Source organism: Macrosteles quadrilineatus, unplaced genomic scaffold, assembly GCF_028750875.1.
Source record: "Macrosteles quadrilineatus isolate MER2022 unplaced genomic scaffold, UCM_ALF_1.0 Scaffold_1__1_contigs__length_201487025, whole genome shotgun sequence".
In the NCBI taxonomy this organism is placed as follows: domain Eukaryota; kingdom Metazoa; phylum Arthropoda; class Insecta; order Hemiptera; family Cicadellidae; genus Macrosteles; species Macrosteles quadrilineatus.
In genome coordinates this window covers 148,678,086-148,695,897 of record NW_026542594.1, presented here as the reverse complement: position 1 = coordinate 148,695,897, position 17,812 = coordinate 148,678,086, and the positions used below count along the sequence as shown (strand labels likewise).

Below are 17,812 nucleotides of genomic sequence, written 5' to 3'. Positions count from 1 at the left end.
AACAAAACAGCTGTTACAACACCACTTGCGACGTTGGGTATTTACTCAGGGGAGGTATAGAAGAGGCTACGATGACAGCTGTGGGCTTCTTATTAGCTGAGGGAACGCCATTATCGTAACAAAACGATCAGTAGACGTCGGCCCCAGTGGTCTAATGGTTATCGTGACGGGCCTGTATGCTGAAGGCCCGGGTTCAAATCCCGCTGGTGACATTTACTTTTTGACCAAAGATTTTTTTTATTATCAGCAAGTTTGGTTGGTTTGGTTCGGTTATGACAGTTTAATTTTATTATTAAGTCATTATAAAATTTTATTTGAGCAATTTCTAGTTTTATTTAATAAACAGAATAATTTTTTCTATTACTGTACTAAACTTTTGTTATATTATTTCATTATCAGCAAGTTTGGTTAGTTCGGTTAGGTTATGATAGTTTAATTTTATAATTAAAAAATAATAAAATTGAATTTGAGGCATTTATAATTTAATTTTATGAACAGAACTATTTTTGCGATTAGTAGGCCTAAACCTTCATTGCCAATGCACTCTCTACTACAGCGCTGTTCACGGAGGAATTTTGAACTAATGCCTCATTCGTACCTCCCCTAAGTCAGACCCGCGACGTTGCCAGTTCAAAGGCCGCGGCCTGGAGTTAAAGGCGGCCGTGATATAATTGTCAATGGTGTGACATAAACAAACAGCGGCGGTCGGCTTCCGGGAAAGGGGCGGCGGTACCTCTGAACTTTACGCTTGGAAGGTTTGGATTTAACTTATGGAAATTCCCGATGTGCCGGCAGTATCGTTTTAAAATAACGGTATCAGACATGTCAAAGTCAACGAACTTGCAGTAGTACATAGTCGTTGTTTATAATATAGCATAGAGGACAAGCAGTCAGTAGCTAAAAATTAGATTCCTAGATCTATTATTTGTGGTCATAATATAAAAGCTTATAAAATAATCTATAAATAAAGGAAATAAATTGATGCGATAAAGAATCTATCTATAAAGAATATATTGCGTTGAGAGAAGGCAATAAAAAAAGCCGTATAAATTATTTGCATAGGTTCAAATAATGTTTCTCACGGTATCCGAAACGTGCGTGTATCTAGCAAATCAAGAAAATCTTAGACTAACTCTGAAGATCTTAAGCTTTTTTACTTCCTTATCCTAATCAAAGTAATTTTGTATCTAATATGTAAATGGTCACTGTGATTTCTATTAATACGTGTATTAAACCACTATAAGCCTATAAGAAATCAAACAATTGATATGCGTCGACGCATACCAAAACTCGATATTGAACCAGACATTGTGGTGTGGACCCAACGAACGGGCCTAACTGCGCAGGACCTCGATTGTTGATTCCTTTTCTGCGTATAAGAAAGATATAAAGCTCGACATCAATAGAAACGTAAATTGTATTGTTTGTAGTTCGACCTAATATGAATTGTTAACAAGGGGGCGAGTATTTGATTTGTTAACAAATAGTATTATAATATCCTCTGTAATAATTGTGATCGTTGGTTCTGAAGTGATTATTTTTTTAAAGTTGTCTTAGTCGGTGCTATTGTTTGTTTGACGGTGTCACTGGTGTCAGTCAGAGCCAGCAGAAGAGCAGAAGGATATAAATAGATTAAGCCACAGGGTAGCGAAGTTTGATAGTTTGTGTCAAGTTAAAAACAAAACATAACAGACAATGGTGTGATAAATATTCTTATAATTATTAGATTAGAAGAGAGTGTACATATAACCAATGAGCAACATGGCTATGTCAAATTTTTATTCTAAAATATCCCAAAAACCCATTAAGAGGATTCAGGATATAAATGTTTCTCAGACCAACCAATGGGTAAATGGTAAGTCGGAACAATAATTTAATAATAGTTCGCTTCCTTAAAAATAGCTGTAAACTTAAGTTACCTCCTTGTGTTTCAACTTTGCCAAATTATAAGAGTGTAGGGGCCTACTAGGCCTAATTTTTAACTTAACTTAGATCAATGAGCTTTAGAGCTCCAATTTTAATTTTACATTTTTTCATCTTGTTCATAGGCCTATTTGAAGGCAACGTCTACATTAAAATAACTACCATCAGTAAGGACTGAATCTTCAAAGCCCTACTTAGCCTAACAATAACTTATAAGCTGACTTAATAGTGTGAATTAAAATAGCCTAGGTCTGGATTGTTAAATCACATTCATGATATAGCTGCAATCAAACAGGCTTGAGTGCCTATGACTTATTTAACTTAGGCGGAACTTTTAATCTGAATTCATCGTAGTATTGATCCATATTAAAATCAGACACATCTAGGCTATAGGGCACCAGCTAATAAATAATTAAGTTACATTTTGATTTTCAATAATAGGCATTGATAATATGAAGTGTTTGCGGGATCACGATCTTCAATCGCAGTTGTGACGAAATCGTGGAGCAATCATGAACATCTAACTTAGGCTACATTTGTGGCGGAATGGTGAACATCTTCCACGATCTCGAGGACAACCATTAAGTTTAAGTTAGCCTAAATTGTCTCTCATGAAAGCGGAAAATCATGAATACGAAACAAAATATAAAAATTTAATTAACAAAATTAGGCCTAGTTTATTTTAATAGCCTAGTTTCGTTGAGTATAAGTTAGACTCGAAAATCGTATCCCCTATAACTAACATATTTTCAGAAAAACTCATTTTCCAAAATATACAGATTCTTGTGAGGCAGAGTTCCCCGAAAACTACTGTGTCCGCCATTAGAGAAATATAGCACTGGATAATGGGGCACAACTACCTCTTGGGCACATACCGCAGGCCTGTGTCTGAGACTTTACTAAGTTCTTGTTTAAAATTTTATTTTGGACAGCCTTGTCGAAATAAACCTACTCACATCTTTTCAAGTTTAAATACTTAAGCATGCAAAACAGGTTTTTATTGTTATTCATAAGTTAGCCTACATAGCCTATGATCATAATGTACATCTTTTTTAGGGTTGGTTTTTATAATGTTTCAGTGGAAACACTTAATAATGGAGGACTATCAATATCACCACCCAACAACATCTCACAACGAGAATCGATGCAGATTACCCAACCTGCGAGTGCACCCACGTCACCCCTTGCGTCTCCCAACTTTATCACATCAACAAACTTCAATCTTACATGCTCCAGTCTTACTACTCTCGACTCAAATTGGCAAGCCACCAAGTCAACTGTTAGAGAAAGAAATGCTGCCATGTTCAATAATGAGCTTATGGCAGATATTAGATTTATAGTTGGGAGTCCAGGTATGTGGTATTTTGGCATTTAATAATGTCAGTCATAGTCACCAATTATTGAAATAATTTTTCCTACCTTTTTGTAGGCCTAAGTTATCATTTTTAATAGGCTAGTGATATTCAGGATTGAACTAAATCATATTGGGTAGGCTACTATTGGATTTTTACAAAGGATAAGTATGACCAATGGCAGTTCCAAGGGGGGGGGCTACAGGGGCTAAAGCCCCCCCCCTTGGACCCTGGAAAAATAAATTTAAATGTACATTTCGTCCTTAGAAAACGCAATGTCATAAAACAGACATCAATGTAATTTTTATTAAACTTAATAAGTGATGGCAGGAGTAGTATTAAGTTCTAGATAAACTTTGTGGACAATAGCACAACGAATAAAACAATATTACGCTATGGATAGTTATACGCATCAATCCAATTTTTACAGCAGTCAGCTGTTGACATGCTAGGGCAAAGGCTAGCGCCGAGCGCGCGAGCGAGGACCAGCAAACAGCTGATTTCCTGATGTTTCATAGTTATAGTTAGTTGTCAAATTGTCTGCTAACCACTAACTTTACACAGGCATCAATCAGCAATCAGCGGTAGCACCAGTAGCCTATTACCATTGACTATATAAACACTAGTGTTAAAGTTTATATAGTCAACGCTATTACCATTGACTTTATATATACATTACTGAATTCGATAATATACATATTGTGACGGGTCTATGAAATAGAAAAAAACGTGTCTTGCTTGCATGACATATAACAGGTGAAATGGAAGGTTTTAGGACAATTGGGTCTACAGTAGGTCTATGTTTTGAAATTCATGTACAACAAAATTGTACATTTTGTACAAAACCAAAATTGTTTTTGTTTTTTAAGTTCATCATAGGCCTATTTTGGTTTCTAAAATGTCTACACTTACTCATGACAAAGACAAATAACAGGTGAAATGGGAGGTTTATGGACAGTTGGACACAGATATTATAGACATTAATAATGCCTTTAGAAAGTCAGTAAACAGCTTTTAGGAGGATATGGCCGTAGCCCACAATATGTTTTGAGATTTATGAATGCTATTGTCATAGTTAGTTTTTAAAATGTCTACTTATTCATGACAAATAAATGGGGAAATGGGAGGTTTTGCACACAGTTCTGGACGTTAAAACTGGCTGTAGAAAGTCACCCAACGGCTTTTAGGAGGATATGGTCGTAGTCTACAGTGTGTTTTGAAATTCGACAGAACGGTATATTAACTGCAACACATCACACTTTAACTTTTGCTTGGTTTTCCACAGTTTTGCACGGTTTAGAAATTGAGCTACCTAGTTGACTTAACTTATTTTAATGAAGGTAAAGGTTGTAAATGACATTTTTCATAGTGCTAACTTTTCAATTTGATGTAAACTAAGAGAAACTAGGGAATATATTTAATACCAACAAATGACAATGCTTTACTAGAAATAATGCCATTAGTGATATCAATACTAAAAAGGGTTGTAGGATACCGTTAAAATGGATTGGTCTATTCTCTATCAGAACATAATTTATTTCACTGATGAATGAGCACAACAAATTAAAAAAATTAAAATAACTCGCTCATTGTTTTAATAGGTACTGTATGCTAGTAAATGTTCTCATGGAGCTTACACATACAAAAATGTAGACTATATGAGAATAGTAGGCCTACTTGGCAAAAGAAGGCTGGTTTTCATGTGTGTGATAAAAGTTCAAACAAAACCCCTTTCTCTATGATTAATGCAAGTCTTGGAATTTCTTTCCTGACACTACCACAGCAATCACAATTGTGGCTGGAATAAGATTCGTGAACATAAAAGCCAGCATCACACACAGAACAGAATTGAAGTATGGTAAACTTACTCCAGTAGACTGATACAAGATTACTTTATTTGCAATCTTTAAGATTGAAAGGGTGTCAATACAGTTGTGCAGTTGTTATATAAAGTCAATACAAATTGTTATTTTAGCGAATTTCCCATATAGGGAATAAGCTATTATCGTAGTACTCATGGTAAGACCTGGACCCGAGACCGATCTAATTTTTCATTTTGAGGTCCCTAGAGGCCAAAAACACCATCCGTTCAAATTCATATATATATATATTTATATATATGTGTCCGTTAGCGCGATAACTCGAGCAAAAATGATCCGATTTTGATGAAATTTGGTACAAACGTGTAAACCTACGTTTATTCGAACGAGTTCGCGATCCAGCATAATCGGACCATGGGAACGGGGGATTATGGGGGGTTTCATGGGGTAAAAATGGGTTTTTCCCATTTTTGAACCTAAAAACAAAAAATTTTGCGATTTCTTTCTAAAACGTTTTGTAGAGCTTAAAAAAATAAATAATTAAGTATATTGAAGCGCTGTTGTATGCCTAACGGTCACGGAGAAAATTCAAAAATAGTGTAATTAAAAATTCCCATGTTATTCTTATGGAGAAAATGAAAACTGTTGTAGGTAGTTTACTTGTTTATGGGTGTATATTGATAAAATTTGGCAAATTTATTTATTTCATCCTATACTATTGATGTATGGTCAAAAAACATTTTTTACCTTCCCCGTAGCAGCAAACCTAAGCACTTGTTAAATCTAATGTTATTTAAATAGGAAATAATATGTCTTATTTATGGAAATATTTTAGTAAAAATGTAATCAGACAAGTTGAAATTCGCTTAGTCTGCAGGTTTGCTGCGGCGGGGGTATTTTAAGAATGTTCTGTGTTTCTGATTCTGTGTTATCCTTGACAAATATTACAGCTAGGGTAAAGCATCTTTTTTACCTCAATTGTTAATTCTAAACAATAAGTCGAACTTAATAATATAAAACCTTAAAACATTTCTCAAATTTATAATATCAGTATAATTTAAAAAAAAAACCAATGTGGTAAATATCTCTTTTTCAGGTCAGACACAGAAGATTCCTGCTCACAAGTACGTTTTAGCCACAGGTAGTTCTGTTTTCTATGCCATGTTTTATGGCGGACTCGCAGAAAACAAAGATGAAGTTGAAGTTCCTGATGTTGAGCCTTCAGCATTTTTAACATTGCTCAAGTAAGTTTGAAATATCACTTTTAATTTTCTTCTAGTTTCATTTGAGAACCCAGGAAAAGCCACTCATTTTCTTGTGACTGGATTTAATCCATTCCAGAATCACTTGTAATTGCGGCAAAACCATGACTTTTGGATTGTGCAAACTTTGCTGACAGCTTCCTAATTGCTTTTATATCTCACTCTTGCCTCCTAAAAAAGCTGAAATCCTACCAGAAAACATGAATAGGCCTTAAAATTTTGCAAATGTTCAGGTCTTCAAATCCCTATGTAAAATATTTTCAAAATTGTTCTGTGCATAATTTAATAGATCTTCCTAGTTAATCTTACACCACTTTGTTTTTATTCATCCTGTCTCTTAACTTGATCTAGTGAGAGTCACACCCAATAGTTGGGCTGATGACTGTCAACTGTAACCAGCGACCAAAGAATAACATAGACTAGCAATACACAGTTTGAGGTCCTGAAGCCAACCTTCAGTTTCACATAGGTTCTTTCCACCCGTCTCTGTCAGTTACTGAGGCAACATTTTACTGGCTGTGTTTCAATAAAATCAATAAAAAATAAAGGTATTATTAGGAAAATTCTTAAATTTTTGCCTTTGCCTACATCCATCTACATATGGCAAAAAATTAATTAAAACTTTAAATAGTTGTGTTAACTTCTGCAAAAATATGAAACACATTTAAAAACAATGTGTGAATAACAACATCCATTAAGTTTCTTTGTGAGAAAATTGTATGTTTCTCTGTCAGGTGATTTTTGTCAATGGGAAGAGTCACACAATACTCCCTTCAGCACTGTAGAATCGCCACAAAAAACTAGTGGCTTCAATTCCAGTTTGTTTAATTCCTTGGCCGCTGACTGCACATGGTGACAAAGCTGATTTGTCTCTACTGTCACTCTCCTATGTGTACCTATTTGCCCTATTTGCTTCTGTTCAACATGCTGAAATGTCAATGCAATTCTGCATGTTCCCGGCCTAAGTACTCTTAACTGTGAGTTTGATGTTTTTGCTGCAGGTACCTGTACTGTGACGAGATCCAGTTAGAAGCAGACACTGTGCTGGCCACTCTGTATGTTGCCAAGAAGTACATCGTGCCACACCTGGCCCGTGCCTGTGTCACCTATCTGGAGACTAGCCTGACTGCCAAGAACGCCTGTCTGCTGCTGTCACAGTCCAGACTGTTTGAAGAGCCTGATCTGATGCAGCGTTGTTGGGAGGTTATTGACGCTCAGGTACGTCTACGACGGCGTCAGACTCTGGCCACCTCTCACATTGTAGCTATTAAAACTTCCAATGCTCATCATTCGGCCCAACACTTGTTCCCGTCATAGTAAAACGTCTCTTGTCAATTCAAATGCATATCAGCGCAGTTGAGTGTTTGCTAGTCAGTAAATGGTTTATGTAGTTTTATATTGTTATTTTTTTATCTCAGATGGCCTACCAGTGGTTATAAAATATGTTTGTTCATTCATACCATTCTGTTTGACAACTAAGTCTTGCCCTCTGATATTACCTTTTGTTTAAAGGTGTTAATGTTTTTTTCCGTCACTGAAATTGAGTTTTTGTTTCATCCTTTAACAAGACATGAAATGTACACAGGGTTACCACCAAAGTGAGATAAAAAAATTCATGCATAATTCAAGGTTTTCATTGGTAGTTTTGAAAAATTCATGGGGTATATGCTCGCACAATTTCACCATAAAAGAGTATTGCCTAGTTCAGAATTGTACATTAATTTATCGACAATATATAGTTTTGTGTGCTACTATAAAATAAAACACATTTCATGCAACTATTTTAGAGTGAAAAATAAGAATTTAATAAAATTTATCCAGTCTAAAAAAAGTAAAATCACAGATGAAAAAGGATATTTAATAAAAATCTTGTGTGTGATAATACAATGTAATTCTTAAAAAAAATTGAAACATCTGATTTAACAACATCATAACTTAGGCCTAATGATAAATTCAAACGTTAGAAGAAATAATAAATAAATAATAAGTCGGATTGGTAGTTAGGTATAGGCCTAACCTAAAAAACATTGCATCCAAACATAAAAGGTTTAACTTAGTTAATCCAGCAATGGCCTAGAACTTTACTGTCTAAACATCAAATTAAGATAATAGGCATAACGCATACCGGTAATTAAGATAATAGGCATAATAAAAACAAATGTTAAGAACATGATCAAGAAACGGTTAACTTAGTAATGGGCCATATCTAGGCCTACTAAAACGCACATGCAATCTATTACTACTGTAACACAGTAGGCTAGCCTACATTGTAATCCAAAGCTGAATCTAGGCTAAGTTAGGCCTGAACCAACTTTTATTTATTGAGAAGATTAAAGGTTACCGACTGACTGATAAAAACACTCTAAAAAGGTAATATTATGTAAATAAATATTTAGTTAAATAGTTAAATATTAGTGGATTAGTTAAATGTAAGTTTAAACATAGGCTAACTTTTAAGTAATAAAAAAATAATTAATTACATTACAGAAAAGGTTAAAATAAACTTAGTTTAGAAGGATGTTTCTTCCGATTGGATCAGTTTATATATTATCATTTGCCTACACAGGTTTAAATCACAGTTAAAACAATTATTTAATTAAACATCTCATTAGTTAGATTCGTATTGACTGAAAACACCTATGCTTCTAACAAAACATTTACATTTACCAGCCTCAGAACGAAATCACCATTTTTCAGCACAACATTGACTTCTTGCAACTTAGGCCTAAATAAATAAACTTAAACTCACGTTGTAAACACATTTACTCAACACTGACAGTAGTTTGAAATACGACATATTTGACCAAACAAACACAGAAGACGATTAAGTTCCAGCCGGAGCAAGCCATTTTGACCTTTATGGCAAGGCAAGGTACTTCTTATTTTAACGTTGTAAAGTATCGGAAGTATGATATATCAGTAATAAAAAATATTTAATCTGAACACTTGTTCCACTGAGTGTTGGGTAATCAATTATAAGAAGCACAAAACGGAATCACGAGTGCAAAAAGTGATCTTACTGTCCAGTGTCCACCACTACTTCAAACGTTTGACAAGTTTCAGATCAGTTTAAAACTTTTAGGTTATGGTTATTCTGTATTTCCTTCCACACGAACACTAGAGTAGAGAGTAGAGAATGAGTGAGAGCGACTAGCGAGCATCAATTCCGATTGTCGATGTTTTCGAAACATCGATGTCTTTTCTATCGATGTTCGAAGTTGTTTGTTTACATCGATGGTAGATTACCGAACCGATGATTTGGTTTGTTACATCGGTCTTTTAGGCCAAAAAAAGTAATGAAATACAGTATTGATGTTTTCCGTAACTGAATTGTATTGGTTTTAGGTTAATTGGCTGTTACAGTGCAGAGAACAGACGAGGAACTCGGAACAAACATCGATGTGATCGATGTTTTGGCTCCGAAAGCATCGATTTTATCGGTAGATCGGTACTCGGTAGAGATGGGCGTTATAACATAACAGCATAACAGGATGAATAACAGTGTTGCGGCCACGGCAACGTTATCGCGGCAACACGTTGCGGAGAACTCCCTGTTATTATAATAACGTATCTATCTACACAATGTTGCAGGAAAGCCGCGCGGACAACGAAAACGAAAACATGCATTGCCATTAGTGCCGTTGCCGTAACGCTACCAGAGCAACGATAACTTCTGAAACGAACTAGAATAACCACTGAGCTATGATTCTAACTGGAGGTAGCACCATTAGTCAATGGTAGCACTGAATGTCAAAGATGCGTGTCGCCAGCCGCCATGTTTGCGTGAGGTGTGAGTTATAAAGAAGCCATGTTATTGGATGAAAAAACTCACTGCCATACAAACCTAGTTATAGAAGCCATGTCATTGGATGAAAAAACTCACTGCTATACCAACCTAACAAAATTAGCGACACGCTTTTGACAGACTTCTGCCATGGCAGTGCTACCTCCAGTTATAATTTTAGCTCAGTGAGAATAACGCATCCTGTCTGGGCCACGCCCGACTCCCGACTACAACTGAAAACTGAACTGATCAACCGACAACGATAACTGAACGCCGCAACACGTTATTGGGCAGCTGCGTTATCGTTATAACCGTTGCCGGAAAACAACGATAATTCTCATCTCTAGACTACTCGGCTGACGTCGGTTACGATCGGATTTGACCTTGAATAAACTACGCAATCGTTTCTGTTCGTGGCATGGCAACAAAACTTTTTATCTTGACACTCCCACTTTGACGTTTTATCTCGGTGTTCATTTCGAGAATGGTTTTAATACGGAGTATTTGATTCAGCACATTTAGGGGTTTTGGCTGAATTATTAATAATGATTTTGAGAATTCATGGTCCAATGGCGAAATTCACGCATAATTCACGCACTTTTTCATGGTCACCTAAATTCACGCATAATTCACGCTTTTCAAGGTTTTCATGGCTGGTGGCAACCCTGGTACAGTTTATTACTGAATCAACAGTGGAAAATGTATTAACTTTATTGATACACAGGCTGAAGGAATTAGTATGTTGGGTCTTTAAAGTTTCAATTATGATGAAATTTTATCAAAGACAAATTTAACCAAGCTCTCTTAACTATGACCAGTTGAGGAATACATCAGCCATATCACTTGACTCATTGAATTTACTACGTAGAATCATATTATTACTACGTATGTCGGTGTACTTGGTTTTTACAAAATTATCACCATTACCAAAACTTTTTCGGACCCTTTCCTGGTTACAGATCTAGTTAGTCTGGATTATAACTATTCTTTTCCATTCCCAACACAATTTCTGAGCAAAAAAAAAGGAATTTATAAATTATGAATGGCAAAGTACCTGAAAGTTTGACCATGCAGTTTTGTGGAATCCAACGATACCTGTACATCTTATGATAGGTACATTCAAATTTGAACTAAGGAAGTTGTCAATGAATTATCAGAGTGTGTCGTTGATAAAAAATTTGCTAATTTTTAAATTTTTTTATTTAATCTCCAATAACAGCCATATAACCTCATTTGGCAAGAGTAAACCAAGCTCAGACAAAAGACCTGGTTTTAAAGTTACTTCCAGGATAAAAAATTGTGTGTGATATTAAAGTAGGTCTAATAAATAAACAATGACACACTCCTTCAATTAACCACATGAGTTTTAAACATTTTGAAGCCAATTTAAAATTCAGATATTACTGAGTAACATTAAACACTAGATAACTGGTCTTAGTGATTAATAACACTGTACACTGCATCTCTCAATCATATTTTGTTTGAAATTTGCTAAAGCTGCGGGGCCGTTTCTTCTAATGTACAAAATCATAAAATTTTAGCGTTGAAAGGATGTACATGGATGTGTGAATGTATTTTTTTATTGGCATTGAGTACAGTAAGTAATATTTTAAGCAGAAACCTTAATTATTATAATCCAAGGTCAAAAAGAAAAGTCATCATGTCATTTATAATTAAGGCAATAATTTATTTTGATTTTTCTTTACCAAAAGTGTAACTTGTGTTAACTTTTAATAATTTATATGTTCCTGCTCTGTGTAAATGTTTGGCCATAATGTATTTCAATGAATATCTTGATGTATATGACTATTTGTAAAAATGAAAACGCACAAATATATAGTTGGATGAAACAGTTTCTTTATTCTTGACAAAATAAATCTTTATTAAGTTCAAATTTTTTTTTGAACTATATTAGCCCATTTATTATAAATCAAGTGTGGTTAATACATACAACAACTTATAGACCTCAGATAGGCTTTCAACATAGTATAAAGTTTATTATCCGGATTAATTGGACCAGACCCCATCCAGATTATCAGATTTCCATCGGATTTTGGAAATTACTTAAACAGGGCCAGCAGACACGATTTGAGTAAAACATTTTTAAATTTTATATTTTCTGTTATTGTGCAATAAATGGTCGAAAAGAGATGAAATATTTTTTTTATGTTTGAGACTGTATCGTATTTATTTTATAGCAACATGTGTACAGTGTACAGTAAAAACAAAAACCTCAGGCACTAAGTTAAAAATTTTAGCTTTCTAAAAATATGTGTAATAAGCTTTTGAACTGAGGTACTGTCCCTTTTCTTACAGCTAAGTCCTTAATTTGTTTTTTTATTTTTTGTGATACCATGGTAATGGCAATATATTTTGAAAGGAAACGATCCAAATCCCTTTTTAAAAAACCGTAAAAAATTGTCTTTCTCGCAGACAAATCTGTATTATTGACGGTCCGGATTTTTGATTCCCAAATTATCAACATTCTACTGTAGATTGATATCAACTTTATGAATTTCAGTAAAAAAAAAAAAATGGACTGAACGTGTTTTAATAGCATATACATTATACTCATTTAAAATTGTATGATTCAAAAATTTTTAATTTTCTAGAAAGAATAATTCAGAATTTATTAAGGAGGGGGGGTGTATCCTAAACTACTGATAATTGTATGATTTGGCTCCAAGAAATGTAAAAGTAAATTATAAGGGACAGTAAACAGTTTCCAAACCATGTCATTGTTTGCAGCAATTGGTCTGTATCCCATTTAGGTATCATAAATGGCTAAGAGAAATCTAAAAAATTGTCTAAGAAAATTAAACGACACATAGATTTTAGCGACGTAAGTAATACCTCAGTGTATGTATGGAAGGGTTTGTGTTATGTATGACCTATACTCAATTCCATGTTCACTTTGCTCTATAGGTTTGGGAGATAGTTTTACCATCAGCATTAGTTAATAAAACAACATGTTTCTTGCCATGTGGGTTGCGTAAACAACTTGTGTACTATCACCTAATTCTACACCTTTATACTTTTTTAAAGATACTTTTATATTTTGGATTAATTATTTGGATTTTCACTGTTTAGTTTTATAACTGATATAGGTAGTAATACCGCAAGATAAAAGTAAAAATTAGCGAAGTGGAGCGTTCAAGGTTTTTAAAACGGCTAATAACCCCGAAAACTTTGAAATACATGGCTTATGGAATCTTCATATTGCAAGGTAGATGTGGAATAATAAATTACAGCCAAGGAATCAGAACCCCCCCCCCCCCAAAAAAAAAAAATAAATACAATGTTTGCAAACTTTGGAAATGGATACAATAAATAGACCCATAAATTTGTATTTTATAAAAAAGCTAAGTTTGGCAATAAGTCTTGTAAACACTGGTCATTTAGACAATTGCTGAACTAACTCAAGTTTGCATATTAAAGGAATTGACATTCACAAAACAAAAGGAAGAAAACTGTTTTATGATGTATAGTTTCAGATGTTTATGCTGTATAATTGATAACATGTGTAATATACTGTAATTGTTTAAGTTGTATTACTGGACTAAATAAGAACATATAACAAAAGATCTGCTCTAAAGAGGTCATTCTGAGACATTTTTCCGTTTTCACAAAAAAATTTTTATGGCTACTCAAGAATTTTGTAACGTACAATCTATATAATTAATACGCTACATATAACTTTGTCGGTTGAACTCCTCCGCCATTTCTTAACTGATTTTATCCATTGACGTCTCATTGGAAAGAGCGTGTCACGTAGATTTGCAAACTGGCCTTACATTTTTGAAAAAGTCCCTTGGGCTCTTCCCCAGTGGCTGTTAAAGTTCCCATGTTATCCTTATGAAGAACATAATTGTTTACATTTTGATCAGCTGTATTATTTAACTGCTGTTATTTATTTTTCAATTCAAAGTCTAAATTATGATCACTTTGTTTTTAAATAACTACTTTACTTCTTTGCAATTGCTCGATTTCGAGCAACGTGTTTACTAGTTTTAATAAGTATGCAAATATAGTGTGACTTCTTTGTTCCTGATATTGAATATTTTTTTACACATAGAAAATATTACATTTTTTAAAGGTGGCAGTAATGTTTATTTACCTCAGTTTGGGCAAAAAATATTATTGAATCAGAAAAGTGAATTTATTGAAAAATGTCAACAAACTCTGATGTCAACTAACATCAGAGTTTAAATATGTATCAGTTGTTACAGAGTGTCAGTCATGTTTTTTTTTATTTCTTTCTTTTATGATTTTTCAAAAGAAGCAATTGATTTTAAGATGATAGGGGTTGGAAGTAAGGGGTTGGATCCAGCTGCTGAGTAGAAGAGCTGCTTCCAGGTGGGTCAGCCCCTTACTTCTTTCCTTTTCCTAAGTGTTGCTTTGCATGTCTAAACTGTCATTTGTTATTTCAGAAAATGTTTTAAACTCTATATAATTTTTCTTTATAAACTTTGTATATACGCTTAAAAAACCCTCAAAAAACCCTCATGCATACTAGTAACACTCAATGCAGCTTTAAATTTGTGATCAAATTGAACTGATACTTATATATTCTTTTCCGTCTTAATTTCATTTCTGTATGCCTGCTATGTTTATATATACTGTATTCCAGCGTTAAATGTGCATGTATATGTCCTATTTCATGTCAAAAGGTAACGTGAGAGACTGTATTGACGTTGGCTCTCTGTAAAACATTAAACATTAGTGGATCTATTAACACATGGAATGATAACCTACCTGGGTGCGATTCAAATAAATATGAGTTTACATATAGAAAATTCATTATCTTTGCTAATATCATGGTTTCTAGATGATTAGTTTCTAATGCATTTTTCTTAAACACTTTCATCTTCCGTGAATGTCAGTATTAACTGACCCTTTTCCGTTAAGGGATCACTTTTTTTTATTTTTTCATATTGAATTTGAAAACAGTTTTAGTTCTGATGCACATATTTTTGTATTGTTGGATGTGAAGATCATAGTAGCATGTCAAAGTACAAGAACAAGATAATAAATTTGTTATACTAATACATTTTTTCTTTTGAATTCCAGGCAGAAATGGCACTCCATTCAGAAGGCTTTGTTGATATAGACCTTAACACTTTGGAAAGTGTGTTGGGCCGTGAAACTCTAAACTGTAAAGAAATGCATCTGTTTGAGGCGGCTTTGAGTTGGGCTGCTGCAGAATGTGTTCGTAGAGACTTGGAACCCACCGCACAAAACAAACGCCAAGTGTTAGGTTCAGCTCTTTACCTAGTTCGAATACCCACAATGAGCCTCGATGAGTTCGCTAATGGAGCCGCACAACTTGGAATCTTAACCCAGCAAGAGACTATTGACTTATTTCTACACTTCACTGCACATAACAAACCACATTTGAACTATCCTACAAAACCTCGAGCTGGACTCAAACCCCAGGTAGGTTCAAACACTAACTAATATATCTATTAGCCTATATGAAAAGTCCAAACAGCGCATTAGATCCACTCACTGATTACATTGTCACCATGTTGAAACAATTTCTAAGATCTAAATAGCAGTACTCATTGAATTACAGTAAATTGAAAGTCTTCTTTTCATTTTGTAAACTTAAGTTTCAGTTGTTTGGTGTTAAAGAATAAAAATATCAGGGATTATGTTTTATTTTGCCTCCCAACTTTTTATGTTTGGATGAACAATATATGTAGCAGGAATGTTAATGACACTTGAATTCCAAATGTATTTTTAATTTGGGCTATTCATTGTAGATTAACATAATTTTTCTTCTTCCAGGTCTGTCACAGGTTTCAGTCTTGTGCCTATCGCAGCAATCAGTGGCGGTATCGAGGTCGTTGTGACAGCATTCAGTTTAGTGTCGACAAACGAATATTCATTGTAGGGTTTGGACTTTACGGTTCTTCCAACGGTGCTGCAGATTACAGTGTAAAAATTGAATTGAAACGGTTGGGACGGGTCCTTGCTGAAAACAACACAAAGTTCTTTTCCGACGGTTCCAGTAACACATTTCACGTGTACTTTGAGCATCCGATACAGATAGAGCCCGAGTCGTTCTACACAGCGTCTGCAGTGCTGGACGGTGTGGAACTGAGCTACTTTGGCCAGGAGGGCCTCAGCGAGGTAACGGTGGGTTGTGTCACGTTCCAGTTCCAATGTTCCTCAGAGAGTACCAACGGAACTGGGGTGCAGGGAGGCCAGATACCCGACCTCATCTTCTACGGGCCATCTACATTCACAACAGATGAACACTGATTGTACACCTTGACTTGATGATTCTCCTAATTTATCCAGTGCACACCAATTGGAAAAATTTTACAAAAATACCTTCAGATGCACTTAATATTAGGTTTTTAAAACATATTTTCATGTATTTAGCGATCTTTTGAGTGTTAAAAAGCGAGTAGGAATGTAGATTACAGTCAATTAGGCACAGTATATTGATAAATAATTTGACCTATCACATTGTTCTAATCATTAGAGTATATTTAGAATGTAAGTAAGTTATTAAATCATTAATTCAAATGTCAAGACTTTCCTACTTCCAGAAAGTTTGTATTTTATTTCTCTATTTTTAAGAGGATTACTATAAAGTCCTAAAAATTTATATTCTAAATGAGTTGAGTTGTAAATATACTTAAAATTTTAATAACAATGCAAATAACAAAGAATGTAAGATATTTATTTCAAGTAATTATTTAAATAATAAAGTAGAAGAACATGTACACTAGTTTCAACTTGTATTATTTGAAATTGCTATTACAATAAATTACATAATAATACAAAACTTGAAAACAAAACAGCGATGGTAATGATGTATTATTTCTTGATCGCCTATGCACTATAAAAAATATTTTAAGTTTAAGATTCAGAACTTAACACGTATCCAACATTAGATCATGAAGAGTAACAATCCTCTTTATCCTAATTTTTAACCCATTAAGCCAAAGTTAACGTGCAATGGTCATTTGGTGTGCCGATAATTACGTCCGTCATGAGCCCAGCAATTTAGTATTTTGGCAAATCATTGCAAATTTCGGCTGTTTTTTTTGGGGGGGGGGAATTTATCTAAAAAACCACAATTTTAAGTCCAAAAATCATCATCTATCAAAAGTCATCTATGATATTGATAAGTGATAAATATCATAATTCACACAGGTAATGTATGAATGTTTAGGTAATCTACACATATCCATAAATATTTAACTGACTTAAAAAATATTAATTAAAAGTTGGAAAGTTATATACACTGTACAAAAGTTACTTTTCATGTTCTACAAGTGCTTCAGAGTATTATACCATAGATAAAACATACTCCCTTACTCTCTGAAGCATGGCACCACACACAATTATACAGTCTTCCCATAACGGGACTCCTGCCTGGCTATTTCATGCCATGTTGTATGACGGTAAACATGGAACTGATATGTTGGGTACTTTTTGGTTTAGGTTCGTTGGTGTGTTTCATTTAGATCTAGTTGGACAATGTTCAGGGACCTCAGGAGCTTCAGCGAGCCAAGGACATCTATGTCTGAGCTCTGACTCTCATAGTCATTATCAGAATAATCATAATTTGCTCAATAATATTCAAAGTCGAATATTGTTAATTGACACCAAACCTAAGTAAAAACATTAAGACAGTAATGCAAAAATAGAACG

The 17,812-nt window shown here is 34.3% G+C and overlaps 2 protein-coding genes across 2 annotated transcripts in view; one reads left to right on the top strand and one right to left on the bottom strand.

Moving 5' to 3' along the window:
• LOC128987129 (transcription factor IIIB 90 kDa subunit) overlaps positions 1-17,812 on the bottom strand; it is a 73,483-nt gene that overhangs the window by 35,874 nt on the left and 19,797 nt on the right. The window lies entirely within an intron of this gene.
• Positions 1,386-16,906, top strand: LOC128987138 (BTB/POZ domain-containing protein 6-B). Its single transcript, XM_054407864.1, has 6 exons — positions 1,386-1,855; positions 3,003-3,275; positions 6,192-6,339; positions 7,359-7,575; positions 15,212-15,577; positions 15,932-16,906. The coding sequence occupies exons 1-6, from the start codon at positions 1,753-1,755 to the stop codon at positions 16,406-16,408; spliced, it is 1,584 nt and encodes a 527-aa protein (XP_054263839.1). The 5' UTR covers positions 1,386-1,752; the 3' UTR covers positions 16,409-16,906.

Bases quoted from the DNA above. Each gene is read 5' to 3' on its own strand.
- LOC128987138 (XM_054407864.1), top strand. From the start codon at position 1,753: ATGAGCAACATGGCTATGTCAAATTTTTATTCTAAAATATCCCAAAAA. The intron at 6,340-7,358 runs GTAAGTTTGAAA...TTTTTGCTGCAG, and splicing joins GCATTTTTAACATTGCTCAA to GTACCTGTACTGTGACGAGA. The intron at 15,578-15,931 runs GTAGGTTCAAAC...TTCTTCTTCCAG, and splicing joins GAGCTGGACTCAAACCCCAG to GTCTGTCACAGGTTTCAGTC.